General features: G+C 51.2%; 1 protein-coding gene and 1 long non-coding RNA gene across 4 annotated transcripts in view; one reads left to right on the forward strand and one right to left on the reverse strand.

The window, feature by feature from the left end:
* SPAG1 (sperm associated antigen 1) overlaps positions 1–17,236 on the reverse strand; it is a 78,319-nt gene that overhangs the window by 40,905 nt on the left and 20,178 nt on the right. For 2 of the 3 annotated variants that reach the window (XM_074986865.1, XM_074986866.1), the window contains exons 7-8: positions 2,839–2,944; positions 288–418 (exon numbers count right to left, since the gene is read on the reverse strand). The exons of the other annotated variant lie outside the window; for it this stretch is intronic. In XM_074986865.1, the coding sequence (XP_074842966.1) occupies positions 288–418; positions 2,839–2,944 (237 nt within the window). The remainder of the gene's footprint in view (positions 1–287; positions 419–2,838; positions 2,945–17,236) is intronic. 3 annotated transcript variants of the gene reach the window in all.
* Positions 13,592–14,873, forward strand: LOC142008478 (uncharacterized). Its single transcript, XR_012644159.1, has 3 exons — positions 13,592–13,633; positions 14,028–14,130; positions 14,746–14,873. It is a non-coding gene; the product is annotated as an uncharacterized LOC142008478 (long non-coding RNA).

Below are 17,236 nucleotides of genomic sequence, written 5' to 3' on the forward strand. Positions count from 1 at the left end.
AATACTCATCATTCTGAGACCACCATCTTATAGTCACTTCAGCTCAATTTTAGAATCTTCAATGATAGTTAACATTTACTGGCACAAATCCCCAAATTGCCATTTAACCTAGCATAGGCTGAGCTAATCTGGAACTGTTTCTCCCCACTTTTGAGGTCAGACAATTGAAGTCAAAGGAAAGACCTCCCATTCATCTCAATGGATGCTAAACCAGGCCTGTCCCTCACAGCTTTAAAAAGACTTTTCATTGGAAATAAAATTTTGAGAAATGGCAGTTTACATTTCACCTTTTAGGTTGCCAGGCTCCAAATTTAACACCTTTTCACAATCCTGAAAAGCATTATGCCAGTTTTGAAGTTTGATTTCTGCTTGAGCTCTGTTATTATATGCTGCCACAGTGGGCAATACAGATATGCTCCTGCAAAACACAAGACAAAGTAAGTTGTATGCTAGAAAGAAATCAGTATACAAACTCTTTAATGAAGTTATTGAAAGGTCAGTTTTAAATTGAAAAGAGTTAAAATTAAAATCACAAAGCAATGCCATTTCACCTAAAGGACTGTGAACCAGTATGCAAGATTCATACATTTATTTTAAAATTCTGGCAACACAGAACTGCAAGTGTTACAGCTCTTAAAATAATTTAGAGAACTTTTGAGGCTCCTGGTCTCTTATTAAATTTTTCATGCAACTTTTGGTATGCAAAATAAAACCTGTTTTCCCTCATTTTGGATGGTATGCTGGGGTAGATTGTATATCGGATGAAAAAATATTGAAGTGCAAAATAATCAGGGAATAAAAAAGAGAAGAAGGATTCTTTCAAAAATGGGGTTTACTTTTGAAAGAGCAGTGTCTACACTGGTTTTCTTCTTTCGAAAAAAGCTCTTTTGAAATTAGAATATGCAAATGATGTGCCAGGTATGCAAATCTGAACCTCATTTGCATTTTCAAAATGTCCCTCATTTGCATACCTCTTTCGAAAGAGGAATGCAAGTGTAGACACAGCCTGAGACACGTAAATTAAAACCAAAGTAGTCAAATGTTCATGAATGTTGATGGCCAATGCTAAGGACTACTTTATTTTTTTTTAAAGTGCTTACCATTTTATAGCACTTTATATGTTCAGAATAGAATTCCCATGGACTTCTGGTGTAGCCATAAACATTCAGCACTTGCACAAAAACAGACATAGGGGTTGCAGGTTACACTCACTGGCCACTTGTGAAAATTTTGGTGTATAGACTCATCCAGCATCATACATAAACTGTGGTCAAGGCAAGGAGAGAATCCAGATCTCAGAATAGCATTTAATTGCCTTAACCACAAGACTATCCGTTATCTTCCTGTAGTTCCCTGCCACACATCTTCCAACTTCTGTAACAAATGAGGCAAGATGCCCACAGACAACAGCTCCATTCATAAGAACATAAGAATGGCCATACTGGGTCAGACCAAAGGTCCATCCAGCCCAGTATCCCGTCTGCCGACAGTGGCCAATGCCAGGTGCCCCAGAGAAGGAGAACAGAAGACAATGATCAAGTGATTTATCTCCTGCCCTTGTACTGAAGGCTAGGGCACCATACTTTACCCCTGGCTAATAGCCATTTATGGACCTAACCTGCAAAAATTTATCGAGCTCTTTTTTAAACCCTAATAGAGTCCTGGCCTTCACAGCCTCCTCCAGCAAGGAGTTCCACAGGTTGACTGTGCGCTGTGCTACACAATTTGATTGATTTTCAGAGCACAGTGTGTGCTAGGCACTTTAAAAGGAAGGGATCCCTTGGAAAACCAGCATTACTTTGTATCCCAATCTTAAAATTTTTGCATTCTTTACCACTACAAATCACTTAGAGGATATTCTCACGAAGCTGTCTACAATAATGCTCAGTCACTTTCCTCAGTAGTTAATACTTACATTAGAATCCAACAGTGTGTATTAGTCGTTAAAATTATTCCTATCAATAGGTTGCAGCAGTGAATATCATTTGGCACAATGCGGCTCATTCACCTATTTCTGTAAGGTACCTCAGTAAATTCCCTCTGAACTGCACAGCCGTGCAGCTGCCCATTAAGCCCTAAGGCTGCACGGGAGAGGGTCCCTCCTGACCGTCCCCAATTAGTAGCAGCCAAGGTAAGCTGAACCCCAACACCCTATCTCACCTTGAGCTCCCCCAGTCCTGAGAAACTCCCTGCACCCCAATTCCTTATTCCCAGCCCCAGCCCAAAGACCATCCTGCCAACATCTCAACTCCCAGTCCAGACCCCTTCCTCAAAACTGGAGCTCTCCTCAGCCCCAGCCCAGGGACTGCACTCCAAGCCAGAGACCTTGCACCCCAACCCTCTGTCCCAGCCCTGAGCCCTGCAATATTAGCCCCACTCTACAACCCACACCTCTAGCCAGAGGCTTCAAATACCTGCACCCCAACCCTCCACCTAGGCCAGAGTTCCCTTCCGCACTCAGAAACACCATACGAATTTTGTTGTGTGCGCCAGTATGAAGATCATGAGCTGCCCATCAGCCTCAAGTTGGTGCAAATAAGAAAATTCATTCTCCTCAGGGGTAGAAAAAAAATTAGAGGAAACACTGGTGCCTTAGGAGTCTCCTCTGATATTGAATATTGTCATCTGCAAATTTTGCAACCTCACTCTTCACCCATTTCTCCTTGTTACTTACACATACATTAATCAACATGCAAAATCTTGACATGCCACACTACGAAATCTTTTGCCATTTTTGAAAGTTGCTCATTTGTTGCTTCCACAAGACCATGAACTCGACTCATACACACATAATATTACTAATTACATCAATTAATTATTCAAATGGCATTAACTCACCGAGTATAATATGTCACTGCTTCTTTATAATCCCCAGTGGCAAAAGCTTCATTACCTTTTTCTTTTTCACGATTAGCAATGAACTTTTTCTCCTTCCTAGTCATACCTAGAATATAATCTTTAGCTATAAAAAAACAGCTAACTATGAACAGATGCACAATATGACATTTTAACATAGAACAACGAAGGGTCCTGTGGCACCTTATAGACTAACAGAAAAGTTTAGAGCATGAGCTTTCGTGAGTTAACTCACTTCTTCAGAAGTGAGAATTTCTCCAGCATCTGAAGAAGTGAGTTAACTCACGAAAGCTCATGCTCTAAACTTTTCTGTTAGTCTATAAGGTGCCACAGGACCCTTCGTTGCTCTACAGATCCAGACTAACACGGCTACCCCTCTGATACTTTAACATAGAAGTATTTCAATTCTATTATGTACATTGGTTTAAAAAGCCACAAAGGGAGTGGACCATGAGACAACCTCTCCATTAAGACATGGTCCATATTAAAAAAACAGTCTGAAAATTCCAAAAAGCAAACAAAAATAGGAAACTTTGTCAGTATCCTTATATTTCAGAATATAACACTTTGGCTACATCTACACTAGCACACTACGTCGAAGAAGCCTATTTCGATATAAGAACATCAAAATAGGCTACTTTGACACGTATCGTCTACACGTCCTGCAGGGCTGGTGCCATCGACATTCAACATCGAAGTAGCGACGCAGAACGTCGAAAGGAGACACCCTGGAAGGAAATGTGAAGCGTCCACACACACAAGTGCTCCCCATCGAAATAAGGGGCCAGCAAAGCCCCAAGCTGCTCCCTTAAAGGGCCCCTCCCAGACACTCGGCCAGCACAGCATGAGCTCCACAGAGCTGACAACCGGTTGCAGATCCCATGCACACAGCATGGACCCCCAGCTGCCGCAGCAGCAGCAACCAGAAGCCCTGGGCTAAGGGCTGCTGCTTGCGGGGACCACAGAGCCCCGCAGGGGCTGGACAGAGCGTCTCTCAACCCCTCAGCTGATGGCCACCATGGAGGACCCCGCTATTTCGACATAGCGGGACGCTGATCGTCTACACACGCCCTCCTGCGATGCTGAACGTCGAAGTAGGACGCTATTCCCATCTTTGGATAGGAATAGCGATTTTGACGTCTCGCCGCCTAATGTTGATTTCAACGTCGAAATAGCGCACGGTGCGTGTAGACGAGATGCGTACTATTTCGACATTGTGCTAGCTACTTCGAAGTAGCCGGCTAGTCTAGACACACCCTTTATGTGGTTATTTTGTATTCAGCAACAAAGACATTTTTTCAAGATTCTTCTCAGTAGAAAATTTGCACAGAAATTTTCTGGGATGAATGGAGTCTAAGGACAGAGAAAACTGAGTGTGCATTAGAAAGGTAACACATTAAACAGCTGTGCCTCTTGGCAGCATTTGAACAGGACTTCAGATCCTTGCCATTTCTCCATACTACCAATAAAAATACTATTTGTCGTTTCTAGAATATAAGTAAATAAAATGAGCACTGGACTGCCAAATAAGTTTTCTCTGTATATATGTTATATATAGCATGCAGGAAACAATGGATTTAGTATCTTTACAATCTTCTTCCATTATGAATTATTATAACACAGTATAATGTATATATAACATTCAAGTGATATTTAAGCTATTTCTATTTCAAACAGACAAGCTCCTCTAAATGAGAATGTGCTTTCACTTTGATAAGATGAAAGAAAGGTTACTCACCGTAGTAACGGTGGTTCTTCGAGATGTGTCCCCGTGGGTGCTCCACATTAGGTGTCGGGCTCGCCCGGCGCCGCAGATCGGATCTTCCAAGCAGTTTCTGCCGGACCGCGCATGCGCCGGTGCGCGCCACTCCCCCGCGCGCTCCCGGCCATGTGCGCGATCCGGTCCCCGCCAGTTCCTTGACCAACCGCCTCGGATGCTCCTGCAAAACACTAAACAGAGATCCGGAGCGGGGAGGATGGGCGGGTAGTGGAGCACCCACGGGGACACATCTCGAAGAACCACCGTTACTACGGTGAGTAACCTTTCTTTCTTCTTCGAGTGTCCCCGTGGGTGCTCCACATTAGGTGACTACCCAGCAGTAACCCAAGATAGGAGGTGGGTAATCGGATTATGTGCAGCTTGTCCCCGAGAGGACCGCTGCCAAGAGACGGGTATCCTCTTGGAATACCCTGTGAAGGGCGTAATGTTTGGCGAAGGTGTCACAGGATGACCAGGTCGCCACTCTGCAAATGTCTTTTAGCGCAACGCCCTTGAAAAAAGACTGTTGATGCTGCCACCGCCCTAGTGGAATGAGCCCTGGGCGTGGCCAGTAAAGGAGTCTTTTTGAGTTTGTAGCACATTTTTATGCAAGATACGATGTGCTTAGAGATTCTCTGCGAAGAGAGACATTCTCCTTTTGATTTGGGAGCGATAGAGACTAGGAGCCTATCCGTTCTCCGGAAGGACTTGGTCCTGTCCATATAGAAAGCTAGCGCCTGCTCACGTCCAGGAGGTGTAGGCGCACCTCTTTGTTAGAGTTATGAGGCTTTGGATAAACAAGGGTAAACAATAGGTTCGTTAGTATGAAACTCAGAAAGAAACTTTAGGAACAAAGGCTGGATGCAGCCGTATGGTTACCGCCTCCTTGGAAAAACAGCGCAGGGCGGCGTTGCCATAACTGCCTCAAGCTCGCTCACCCTGCGAGCTGACGTGATTGCGAGAAGAAAGGTCGTCTTCATCATAAGGAGGCGGAGGGAAACCGTGGCCAAAGGCTCAAACGGTGGTCCCCTTTTCGCATTAAGCACCAGGTCCGAGTTCCACAGAGGTGGAAGCGGTTTCTGAGGGGGGTATAGGCTTACCAGCCCTTTGAAGAACCTGGTAACCATGGGATGGGCGAACACCGTGTGCCCTTCCTCTTCGTGTCTGAACACCAAAATGGCGGCCAGGTGGACCTGAAACGAGGATAGCGAGAGTCCTCCTCTCTTGAGGTCCAGTAAATACTCTAATATCACAGCCATAGGCACCGAAAGGGGGCTAGCTGTTTGGTAGAACACCATGCCGTAAAGCGAGTCCATTTCTGCTTGAAGGTCTTCCTGGTGGAAGTCCTCCTGCTACTTTCTAGGACTTGCTGCACTTCCTCCGTACATGTGCTCTCTAGGGAGCTGAGCCATGGATTAACCACGTTTGTAGTCGCAGGCTTTGGGGGTGCGGATGCACTATGGACCCCTGGGCTTGCGTGAGCAGATCCCGCGCCACCGGAGGGGACCTCAGTGGCCGGTCCGACATGCGCAGGAATAGGGGGAACCATTGCTGTCGATCCCACGTTGGGACTATCGGGATCATTCAGGTTCCTTCCCTCCTGGCTTTCTGCAACACTTTGTGGATGAGCACTGTGGGAGGGAAAGCGTAAAGCAGGGGGCCCCTCCATGAGATCGCGAAGGCATCCCTCAGGGACCCCCGTCCCAGTCCTGCCCTGGAGCAGAATTGTGGGCACTTCTTGTTGTGCTGAGTAGCAAACAGGGTCTATCTGGGGAAAAACCCCATGCGTGGAAAAATCGGTTGCAGCAGATCGGGACGGATCTGCCACTCGTGCGTGAGTGCGAAACGCCTGCTCAGCTGGTCTGCCTTCACATTGCGAGCGCCTGGTAAGTACGAGGCTTTCAAGGTTACATTGTTGGCGATGCAGCAGTTCCACAACCGGACTGCTTCTACACATAAGGCACGGGACCGAGCTCCTCCTTGCTGATTTATATAAAACATGGTGGAGGTATCGTCTGTACCGATCCCGACTACCTTGCCTTTCAGTTGGTCTCGAAAGTGTCTGCAGGCGTTGAACACTGCTTTGAGCTCCAGTATATTTGTGTGCAGTGACTGCTCCATAGAGGACCACAGCCCTTGCGTCACCTCTTCGCCCATGTGTGCTCCCCACCCTATGAGGGGGGCATCTGTAGTAAGAAAAACCAATACGTGTGGTTGGTGGAAGGGTACCCTTGTTAGCAGGTTCTCTGGGTTTACCCACCATTGCAGGGATTTGCGCACCTCCGTTGTGGGCGACGCCATCCTGTGAACAGTGTGTGCTGCCGGTTTGTATACGCTCGCCAGCCAATGCTGCATGCTGCGCATGTGTAACCTGGCGTTCTGTTGTACGAAACGTTGCTGCTGCCATGTGGCCCAGCGGCTGTAAGCACGTCAGAACCGGCACCATAGGGCTGAAGGTGAAGCCTTGCGCGAGGGAGCCGATGGCCCGAAAGCGAGTCTCTGGTAGATACGCCCTCGCTGTAATAGAATTTATGCGTGCCCCTACGAACTCTATGTCCTGTGTGGGGTCTGTCTTTGATTTTGTCCGATTGATAAGCAGGCCGAGCGAAGAGAACGTGCCTGCTGTGACACATATTATGCGTAGTACCTCCTCCTTTGAGGCCCCTTTGAGTAGGCAGTCATTCAGATACTGGAATATAAATACCCCCTGTCTGTGCAGGTAGGCTGACACCACTGCCAAGGTCTTGGTGAAGACTCTGGGGGCTGAGGAGAGCCCAAACGGTAGGACCTTGTAAGTCGAGGGCTGCGAACCAATCTCCATCGTCTAGTGCCGTAAGGATGGAGGCGTTTGTGATCATCCGAAAACGTTGCTTGCGCAGGTACCGGTGAGGCCTCGAAAATCTAAGATGGACCTCCCCGTGAGGAAGTACCTCGAGTAGAACCCTCTCCCTTGCAGTTGCTCCGGCACTCTTTCCACTGCCCCTACGAGCATGAGATGGTCTACCTCCTGCTTGAGCCTCGCTACATGGGAGGTCTCCTGGAGGTGGGGCCCCGGGTGGAGGTCATGGCGGTGGGAGCAACTGGGAGGGGATGGCGTACCCCGTGGCTATGATCTCCAGCACCCATGTGTCTGTGGTGATCCTTTGCCACTGGTTATAAAATGGTCGGATGATGGCCTTGAGCACTGGTTTCGTGCCCTCTGGAAGCGAGTCCATGAGGGAGGTCAACCTAATGTGGTTGTTGAAATTATGGTTCGCTAGATGCGCTGCGTAATTTGCCATTGGCAACAGTAGCGTGGAGGAGGAGTAGACCTTTCTGCCCAACAGCTCTAGCTTTTTGGCATGTTTGTTTATTCCCCCACGTTGCGACGACTCCGCCACCAAAGAATTTGGTTGTGGGTGGCTGAACAGGAACTCCATGCCCTTCGTGGGCACGAAGTATTTTTTTTTTTTTTTTTTTTTTTTTTTTCGCTCTTTTGTGGACAGGCGGAATAGTCGCAGGAGTCTGCCATATCATAGTGGCAGGCTCCAAGATTGCGTCATCAGCGGTATTGCTATTTTGGAGGAGGCCGGAGGTCTCAGATTTTTGAGGAGCTTATCGTGTTGCTCTTGCACCTTTGCTGTCTGGAAGCCTTGCGTGAAGGCCACCCTCGTAAAACAGCTCTTGGAACTGTTTGAGATCGTCCGGAGGATGGACGCCCCCCGGGGCCGTAGCCTCATCCGGGGAGGAAAGCGAGGAACCGCTGGGGTACGTCTTTCTGGACCCTTCCGGTTCCTGCTGATGATGGTACACCCTCTCACTAGAGGTGTGCGAGGAAAAATCTCGGGGTTCCATAACCAGTCCCCCCTGAGATGCTTAAGTCTCTGTCCCCGGTCACAATTGCCCTTGGGGGTACGAGATCGTTCGTAGGGATCTTTCCCTAGTAGATTGCCGATGGTGTCTATGCCCTGCGTGGTAGGGGCGACCACGGCAGTATAAGCACTGGTCTTGGGAAGGTGACCTAGACCACTCCCTTGGTGCATACCCTTTGCGTCTGGGGGAGGGAGACCGTCGAGACCCTGGAGAGAGCGATGGAGGTGGTCCCAGCCAGGGTGAGGCTGGTTGCAGAAATGGAGAAGGGGGCTCTGGGTAGGCCAAGGAGGGGGGGGACCCCTGCCTTCTAGTTGGAGTCTGCAACATAGCGGAGGGCTGTGAGAAAGCAACTACACAGCCCTGTGCGGAGAGGGGCTGCAATGCCTCCTCTTGTGTGCAGTCTTCCCCCTCCCTTGAGGAGGTAACTCCGCCCCTGACATACAGGGGATCCCGGCCACGTCCGCACCGAGCTCGGCACACTCGAAGTCGGTGCCGCATGTGCGGTGTCCTTCGGTGCCGGCAGGCTGCGTGCCTGCGCGCTCTGCACCGCCGGTTTTCCAGGGGTCGGTGGTACCGGCGCTTGTTTAGCCGCCGCCCTGCCTGCGGTGCGGGGCGGCTGGCTGATTATCGAAGGGTGAGCCGCTTGCACGTGGCTCTGCGTGCCGCCGCCGATCAGCTGTCGCTGCGGCTGGGGGCTGCTCGCTCCTCCCGTCCCGCTCGTTGTTGCTGCCGGCAGGGATCGGGCTGGGGGGCATACAGGGCATTCCGGCGTCCGCACCGAGCTCGGCACGCTCAAGGGCGGTGCCGCACGTGCGGTGTCCTCCAGTGCCGGCAGGCTACGTGCCTGCGCGCTCTGCACCGCCGGTTCCCCAGGGGTCGGTGCCGCTGCCTGCGGTGCCGCTGGTACTAGCGCTTGTTTAGCCGCCGCCCTGCCTGCGGTGCGGGGCGGCTGGCTGATTATTGGAGGCTGAGCTGCTTCCACGTGGCTCTCCGTGCCGCCGCTGATCAGCTGTTGCTGCGGCTGGGGGCTGCTCGCTCCTCCCGTCCCGCTCGCTGTTGCTGCCGGCAGGGATCGGGCTGGGGAGCATACAGGGGATTCCGGCCCCGTCTGCACCGAGCTCGGCACGCTCGAGGGCGATGCCGCATGTGCGGTGTCCTCCGGTGCCGGCAGGCTGCGTGCCTGCGCGCTCTGCACCGCCGGTTCCCCGGGGGTCGGTGCCGCTGCCTGCGGTGCCGCCAGTACCGGCGTTTGCTTAGCCGCCGCCCTGCCTGCGGTGCGGGGCGGCTGGCTGAGTATTGGAGGCTGAGCCGCTTCCACGTGGCTCTCCGTGCCGCCGCCGATCAGCTGTTGCTGCGGCTGGGGGCTGCTTGCTCCTCCCGTCCCGCTCGCTGTTGCTGCCAGCAGGGATCGGGCTGGAGATACTTTCCTCCGTTTCTGCGCTGATGGGGTGAGGGAGGCAGCTTTCCTTTTAAGGGCCCCGGAGGGTCCCTCCTGCTGCGGCCGCTCCGGCACTTCTGGCTGGAGGGCCTTGTCAAGAAGCAGCATTTTTTTTTTTTTTTTTTTTTTTTTTAAAGCCTGAAGAGGACATTGTTGGTGAGTCTTTGTGTTTTTAAGTGGGTACTTAGCACCTTCTTTGTGCCGTTTTCCCCGTCCGATGGTCTGCCTTAGCCGGAGGGCTGATAGCCCTAGCTCCTGGCCTCCGGCGCTTGTTACTGGGACTGGCTGAGCTGTCCCTCTCCTAGCTTGTTCGTTGTTGTTTTTTGTTTTTTTTTTTTTTTTTTTTACAAAATAACAAACGGCTAGCTTATAGTAGCCTAAGTGCCTGAAAAAACTTTAAGAAAAAACAGATAAAGCCATTGAATACACTACTTGGCCTTAGCCTAGTTGGATTCCGTCTGCAGCCGACGGCGGTTAAGAGGAACTGGCGGGGACCGGATCGCGCACATGGCCGGGAGCGCGCGGGGGAGTGGCGCGCACCGGCGCATGCGCGGTCCGGCAGAAACTGCTTGGAAGATCCGATCTGCGGCGCCGGGCGAGCCCGACACCTAATGTGGAGCACCCACGGGGACACTCGAAGAAGAACAACTGATCACTCTGCAGTGGCAGTAGAAGCTAGCATGTTTGAAGTAACTACTACTAGCACTCCAGGAGAGGTTACTCACCTTGTGCAGTAACTGGAGTTCTTCAAGACGTTGTCCCTGTGGGTGCTCCACCATTAGGTGCATCAGCACCACTGTGCCCAAGGGTCAAAGATTTGCGTAGCAGTGCCCCCTCAGCTGGCTGCCTGCACATCACTGGCACAAGAAGCGTGCAACAGCTACTGCATATGCAAGGGTAGCCGGTCACCTCAGTTCTTCTCTGATCCAGAAGTCAAGGCAGAAATCCGAAGCAGAGTGGAGGAGGGTGGGTAGTGGAGGACCCAAGGGGACAACATCTCAAAGAACTCCAGTTACTGCAAAGGGTGAGTGACCTCTCCTTCTTCGAGGGTTCCCAGGATGCTCTACCTTTCGGTGACTACAAAGCAGCATCATTGCCTGGAGCTGAGTCCTTTGGAGGGTGTACATCGACTGATAATGTAGATTGGGTGAATGCAGTCTGAGAACCAGCATATATTTGTACGGCATAAGGCTGAATGAATGCGTGAGCAGATGCCCACTTTGCTGCTCTACAAATGTCCCCAGTGGACCTGCCTCAAAGGAAGGCTGTAGAAGCAGTCATTGCACTTATGGAATGTGCACGAATACCCGCTGGGGGTTGTTTTATCACAGTTAACGTAGGCTAGTCTTATGCAATCTTATCCATTGACAGAGCCTCTGTTTGGACATAGGCAGGCCCCAGGACCTATCGGCTGTGGAGACAAAGAATCAGGTTGTTTTCCAGAAAGACTGAGTTCTCTATAGATAAAAAGCCAAGCCCCGGCAGATGTCAAGGGTGTGCATGATTTTATCCCTATTGTTGGTGTGCAGTTTAGGGAAGAAGATGGGCAAGTACTGGTTCATTGGAGCAGGAAGAGGCACGTACTCAAGGGAGGAATTTTGGGTGGGTTCATAGGATTACCTTGTCTTTATGAAAGGTTATATATGGTGGTTCTGACATCAGAGCGCCAATCTCTCCTACCCTCCACGCTGAGGTGATAGCTACAAGGACGGCTACTTTCATGGAGAGATGCAGCAAAAAGCAGGTGGCTAATGGCTTCAAGGGTTTGCCAGTTAGGGCTCTGAGGATTAAGTTAAGGTACCATGCAGATGTCAGTTCTTTGATTGGTGGGAATGTGTTGTAAAGGCCCTTCATGAACCACTGGGTAAAGACTGAGTGGTTTTGGATTGGTGAATGGAAGGCTGATATGGCTGCTAGATGGACTCTACGAATACTGACTGATAGATTGGTTTGCTGAAGGTGAAGTAGGTAAGTAAGTGTACATGGGATTCCCACTTTCATGGGGTCGCATGGCTGGCAGCGACACCAGCTATGAAACGTTACCATTTTTACAAGTAGGTTTTTCTCGTTGCAGGTCATCTGCTGTTTTCAAGGGTCGTGCAGACCTGAGATGGACAACACAGCTGTTAATCTGTCAGCCAGCCAGGAACCACACATGAAGGTGAAAGCAGTCAATGGCTAGGTGATGGATGAATCCATTCTGCTGGGCCAAGAACAGAGGCACAGAAGGAAGACAGCGTGGGTGATGCGTGGAAAGCTGCAAAATTTCAGAGAAATGGATCTGTCTGGACCACCTGGATGCTATGAGTATGACCCAAGCTCTGTCTTGCTATATCTTGATCACAACCCTCTGCATGAGAGGAATCAGAGGAAATGCATATGCTAAAGATGCATTCCATATGATGTTGAAGGCATCCCCCAGTGAACTGCAGCCAAATCCATACCTGGGGCAATAATGGAGGCAGCAAGTGTTGGCAGCTGTGGCAAACAGATCCATGGATGGAAAACCCCATTTTCAGAAGAACTGGTGCATAGTGGATCTGTTGATTTCCCATTCATGGTCAAGGGGAAAATTGCAGCTGAGCTTGTCAACAAGTACGTTGTTTCCCCCTAGAATATAAACAACGAGGTGGATTTGGTAGGAGATGCACCACTCACACAGCTGCACAGCTCCCCTGCAGAGTTTCCTGGAGCTGCTGTATTGGTGTTGTATTGTCCGTCATTATGCGGACTGTATTGTTGGAGATCTCCGTGGAGAAGTATATGCAGGCATAGGGAACCGCTCTGAGTTCAAGGAGACCGATGGGCTGGGCTGCTTGTCTGATGACCAGGTGCCCTGGACCACTTGGTCCCCTACGTGGGTGCCCCACCCTAATAGGAAGGCATCCGTCATAATCATGATAGTTGTAGGGGGTCTCTGAAATAACACCCCTATGCACATGTTGTGGGGTTGTGTCCACCAACTTAAGGAGTCCATGACTTTGGCTGGGAAAATCAGTGTCTTGTTCAGAGGATGGACCTGGGGCCTGAAAACCGCTCTGAACCAGGCCAGCATCGGCCTCATCCGGAGGCATGCAGAGGACACAACTGAGATCTCTGCTGCCATGTAGCTGGGAAGACATAGGCACTGCCTGGAAGCTGTGGTGGGAGTGATCTGCAGAGTGGTGACATGGTCTTGTATTGCCTATTGCCTGTGTAGAGGAAGCAAGGCTGTAGCAGTTCTGCAATCCAAGAGCGCCCCTATGAATTCAAGTCTGATGGTTGGCATCAGTGTGCGCTTTGGAAGGTTTATACATAGTCCCAGATCGGAGAACAGAGTTTTGGTTAAAATTGTTGCCTGATCGTTCTGTGCTGAGGATGCCCCTTATTAGGCAGTCATCTAGGCAGGAAAAGATGGTCACTCCCTTTGTTCACAGATGTGTGATGACCACTGTTAGGACCTTTGAAAAGACCCTTGGTGTCATGCATAGCCAAAGGAGAGCACCTTGTACTGAAAGTTTTTTCACTGTCACAAATCTGAGATATAGTCTGTGCAATGGGTGGATAGCAACATGAAAGTAAGCATCCTGGAAGTCAAGAGATGACAGCCAATCCCCTTTTTGTAATGCGGGGATGATTGTGGCTAGTGTTACCATCCTAAATTTTTGACAAAAGTACATACCAGTTCAGATTTCTACGGTCTAGTATGGGTCTCCGGCCCCTTGTTTTCTTCTGTGCAAGGACATAAGGTGAGTACAAGCCCCTCCCCTTGGGCTTGGTGGGTATCTCTTCTATGTCCCCCAGCTGTAGAAGGAGCTGTGCCTCCTGCATGAGCACAGACTCGTGAGAGACTTATATTCTAGGCTAAAACAACATACTTGAGAGGGATCCCTGAAAAGGGATGGGGATGGCATTGGGGTTTGGGTTTGGAGATAAATGAAATCGGGTAACGGGTATGCACAATTTCTAAGACCCAACTCTCATCCAAAACTTCAAAATGACTGTAGGGCCCGCTGGAACAGACATTGGTTTGTGGACTGTCTCCTCCTAGGTTGTTTCTGATATCATCTACTATCATATTGTCTGTTACTGAACGAAGGTGTTTTACACTTGTAACTTGTCTGTTTTGCTTGCACTTTGCAGCGGTCATTTGGATGCCCAAGGTACACAAGGTGACCCTTCAATCTTTGAGAGAGTGTAGCATCTCATTGGTGTTTTTGGAAAATAGATACACAACATCTTGAAAGTAAGATCCTCAATGGTGGCTTCTATCTCCTTAGGGAAACCATAAACTTTTAGCCAGGACACCTGCCTCATAACTACTCCAGATGCTAAGACCTGGCTGCAGTATCTGCTGCCTCATGAACAGATTGTAAAACTGTTCTTGCAATCAAGGAGCCCTCAGCCATGAGGGCTTTGTATTGATCTGTTTTATTTTCTGGAATTGATTCAATAAAGGTGCGAAGCTGGTCAAAAGATGAGATGCATATGTTTGCAAGTAGTGCCATGTAGTAGGCAATATGAAACTGAAGGCTGGCTGAGGAATATGACTTTTTCCTCATAACATCCAGCCATCTCCACTCTTTGTCTTCGGGTGTGACTCTGGTATTCTGCTGTCTACCCCTCTGATGCATGGACTTTAATATTAGAGTGTTAGAGGGTGGGTGAGAGAAAAGAAATTCAGGGCCCTTTGAAGCCACATAAAACTTGCACTTTGGCCTCTTTCATATGGATGTAATAGAGGCAGGGTGCTCCAGAGTAGCTTGGCCATGTCGAGAACCACCTCATTAATTGGTATTTCCAATCTATTCTGGGTGGACATGTGTAAAATATTTGTCAGCTTGTGTTGCATATCCCTCAGGGTCAAGAGGGACATCTCGAGTCTGAGACCCTCCTAAGAAGGTCCTGAAAGGTCCTGGAGTCATCACTTGTGGTGGAAGGCTGAATTTACGAGGCTATCGAGGATGATGACTGAGAGCAATGTGATGGTAGCAGTGAATTCGATAGATCATTTCCCTTAGAATGCAACCCATAGTCCTCCATGTCCGAAAACTCCAACCTATTCGATGACTGAATACTAGCGGGTCGAGATCTGTTCTCCAGTATGGGAAATGGCTGGGGAAGGGGCTGTTGTCGAAATGCTGCCTACAGGTCCCAGAAAGGCCAACAGGGTGGCAATGGTGGGGGTACCCATTGCTGCCGCCACTGCTGCAGTTGTGGAGCCTTGGATGACAGCAGACCCAGCACCGATGTCTAGGTCTCCAACTGCCAGGCCAGCTCTGCCTCATCCAGGGCCAGCCACTGCTCCACCAGGGCGTTCTGCTGGTGGAAGGTTGCTGTATAGGCTGCAGCCTCCTCGTCCCAGCCGCAGCGTTGGTGCCTGCAGGTGCAGGTCCACCAGGGTGCAAGATGTGGGGGAGATCCAGCCCCCCCCTCCAGGACTCAGTGGCAGGTGGCCCATGAGATGTGCCAGGGTCTCCCATCCTTTGGATGCCTCAGCTGTAACAGCGGATGGGGGGAGGGGGCAGAGTCAGTCCCGCAAAGTGACCCAGGAGGCTATGCCCCATGCCCCCAGCCATGTGCCCCACCTGTGACCCAAGGGACGAGCAGGCCCTGTGCTGCAGCCCAGGCCAGGCCACACCATGGGGACAGTGATGGCTGTGGCGGGTTCCATCAGGCCCACACCCACAGACACAGCTAGCAGGAGAGGGGGAGGTGAGCAGGCAGCAGAACTCCTCAGCTGGGTGGTAGATAGGCTGGGTGCAGTTGTGCCTCCCCTGGTCCCCCGGTGCATGCATGTGGCTAATTGCACTGCCCAGCAGGGTGGGTGATAGGTGCCACCTGTAGGCACTCCCGCTGGCTATGGGTGCGTCCCAAGGTGGGCCATTCGGGGTCAGGCCATTGTCCATGTGGCCAGGGTGGCCCTGCTCCCCCAGGGTATGCAACACCCTGGGCATGTACTGGAAGGTCCGTCAAACAGGTCCAGCCTGAAGTGGCCCGGCTGGAGGAAGCTGAGGGGACCTCAATGACAGGGGACCCCTCAGATGATTCATCCCCAGACAGGACCCCTGGCTCTGAGGTGCTGGGCTGGCTGGAAGGTCCGGACTGTTCCTTGCCAGGCTGTCTCCCTCTGTGGCGGATGGGGACCCCGGGACTGCCATGTCCATGTGGCTGCTGCGTGGGGAGCTGTCCTTGGCCATGAGGCACTCCCACAGCTCCCTGTAATAGGGGCAGCTGGCTGGGGCCTGCCTGGACCACCTGGCATTGTCCCAGGCCCACATGTACCCCTGTCGGAGTTCTTTTACTACACAGCATACCTGTTCGGTGGTCCGGGCACGCTGGCCTCGGGCAACGAGTCCAGTAGCTAGGTGGGCGAACACAGGGGCATTGCGGTGGTGGCTGATGGTGTCCCACAGGACCTCTTCCTCCTGCTAAAGGGGTGCCTCTGGAGTGTGTCTGGCAGGGCCGCACACGCTCACTGCCTCTATCCCCTCAGCTTCCTGCCATGAGGTATGTGAATCCTGGCAGCATTTGAAGTGGCCAAGGGCAGGGTCCAGAGGGCCCTGCTGGTGCTGGCCAGCATGTCTCCATGCTCGGGCTGGCCACCACTGCGTTGGCAGCCCGCTGGCCGCTCACCCTGGTTGGTGCAAGCAACTGGCCATAAAGGCACGGTGCAGAATAGCCCACGGCCCCAACCTGCAGCCCCATGCCCCAGGGGTCACAGCGGCTGTACACGCACTTTGAGTTGCATGGCCACCAAGCCCTTCTGGGGGAATCACACCAGGTACACCCATACAGGGCCCCCTGGTGTTATCAGCCCTGGTGCATGCTGAGGATCCCCTGGGCTCACGTAGTCTTGAGATGCACGTGCATTCCAAGACAGGCCAGTGGAGCTGTCTGCCCCATGCAGAGAAAGCAAGACATTGCACACAGCTGAGCCCTGGTCCCCAGTGGCATGGACTCCCTGCCTCCTCAAGACCACCTTTATACCCTGACCTGGCTGCTGGCCTCCCTCCTGCCCACAATAGTGTATATGTTCCGATGAATGTTCTTGTGTGTCCTGGGCCCAAACCCCGGCTCCCACTGGGCCCCCCGTGCCCAGCAGTCGCAGCTCCAAGACCAGTTCTGCCTTTTCGGACCAGGTGGTCCTCCAAAAGTGGGATGATGCTGCTGGTTGTGGGGTTTCCATGTGAAGAGGGACACCTTCATGGAACTATGCAGGTGCCTCACCCCCAACCTCCATCGCCGGAGTGTTTGCGTGCAGCCTGCAGCGACTACAGAAGGGGGTTGCCATCTGGAGACTTTCCACCACCCACAGCTACTAAGCTGTGGTGCAGCAGTTCAGTGTGAGC

Source organism: Carettochelys insculpta, chromosome 2 (assembly GCF_033958435.1).
Source record: "Carettochelys insculpta isolate YL-2023 chromosome 2, ASM3395843v1, whole genome shotgun sequence".
Lineage (NCBI taxonomy): Eukaryota > Metazoa > Chordata > Testudines > Carettochelyidae > Carettochelys > Carettochelys insculpta.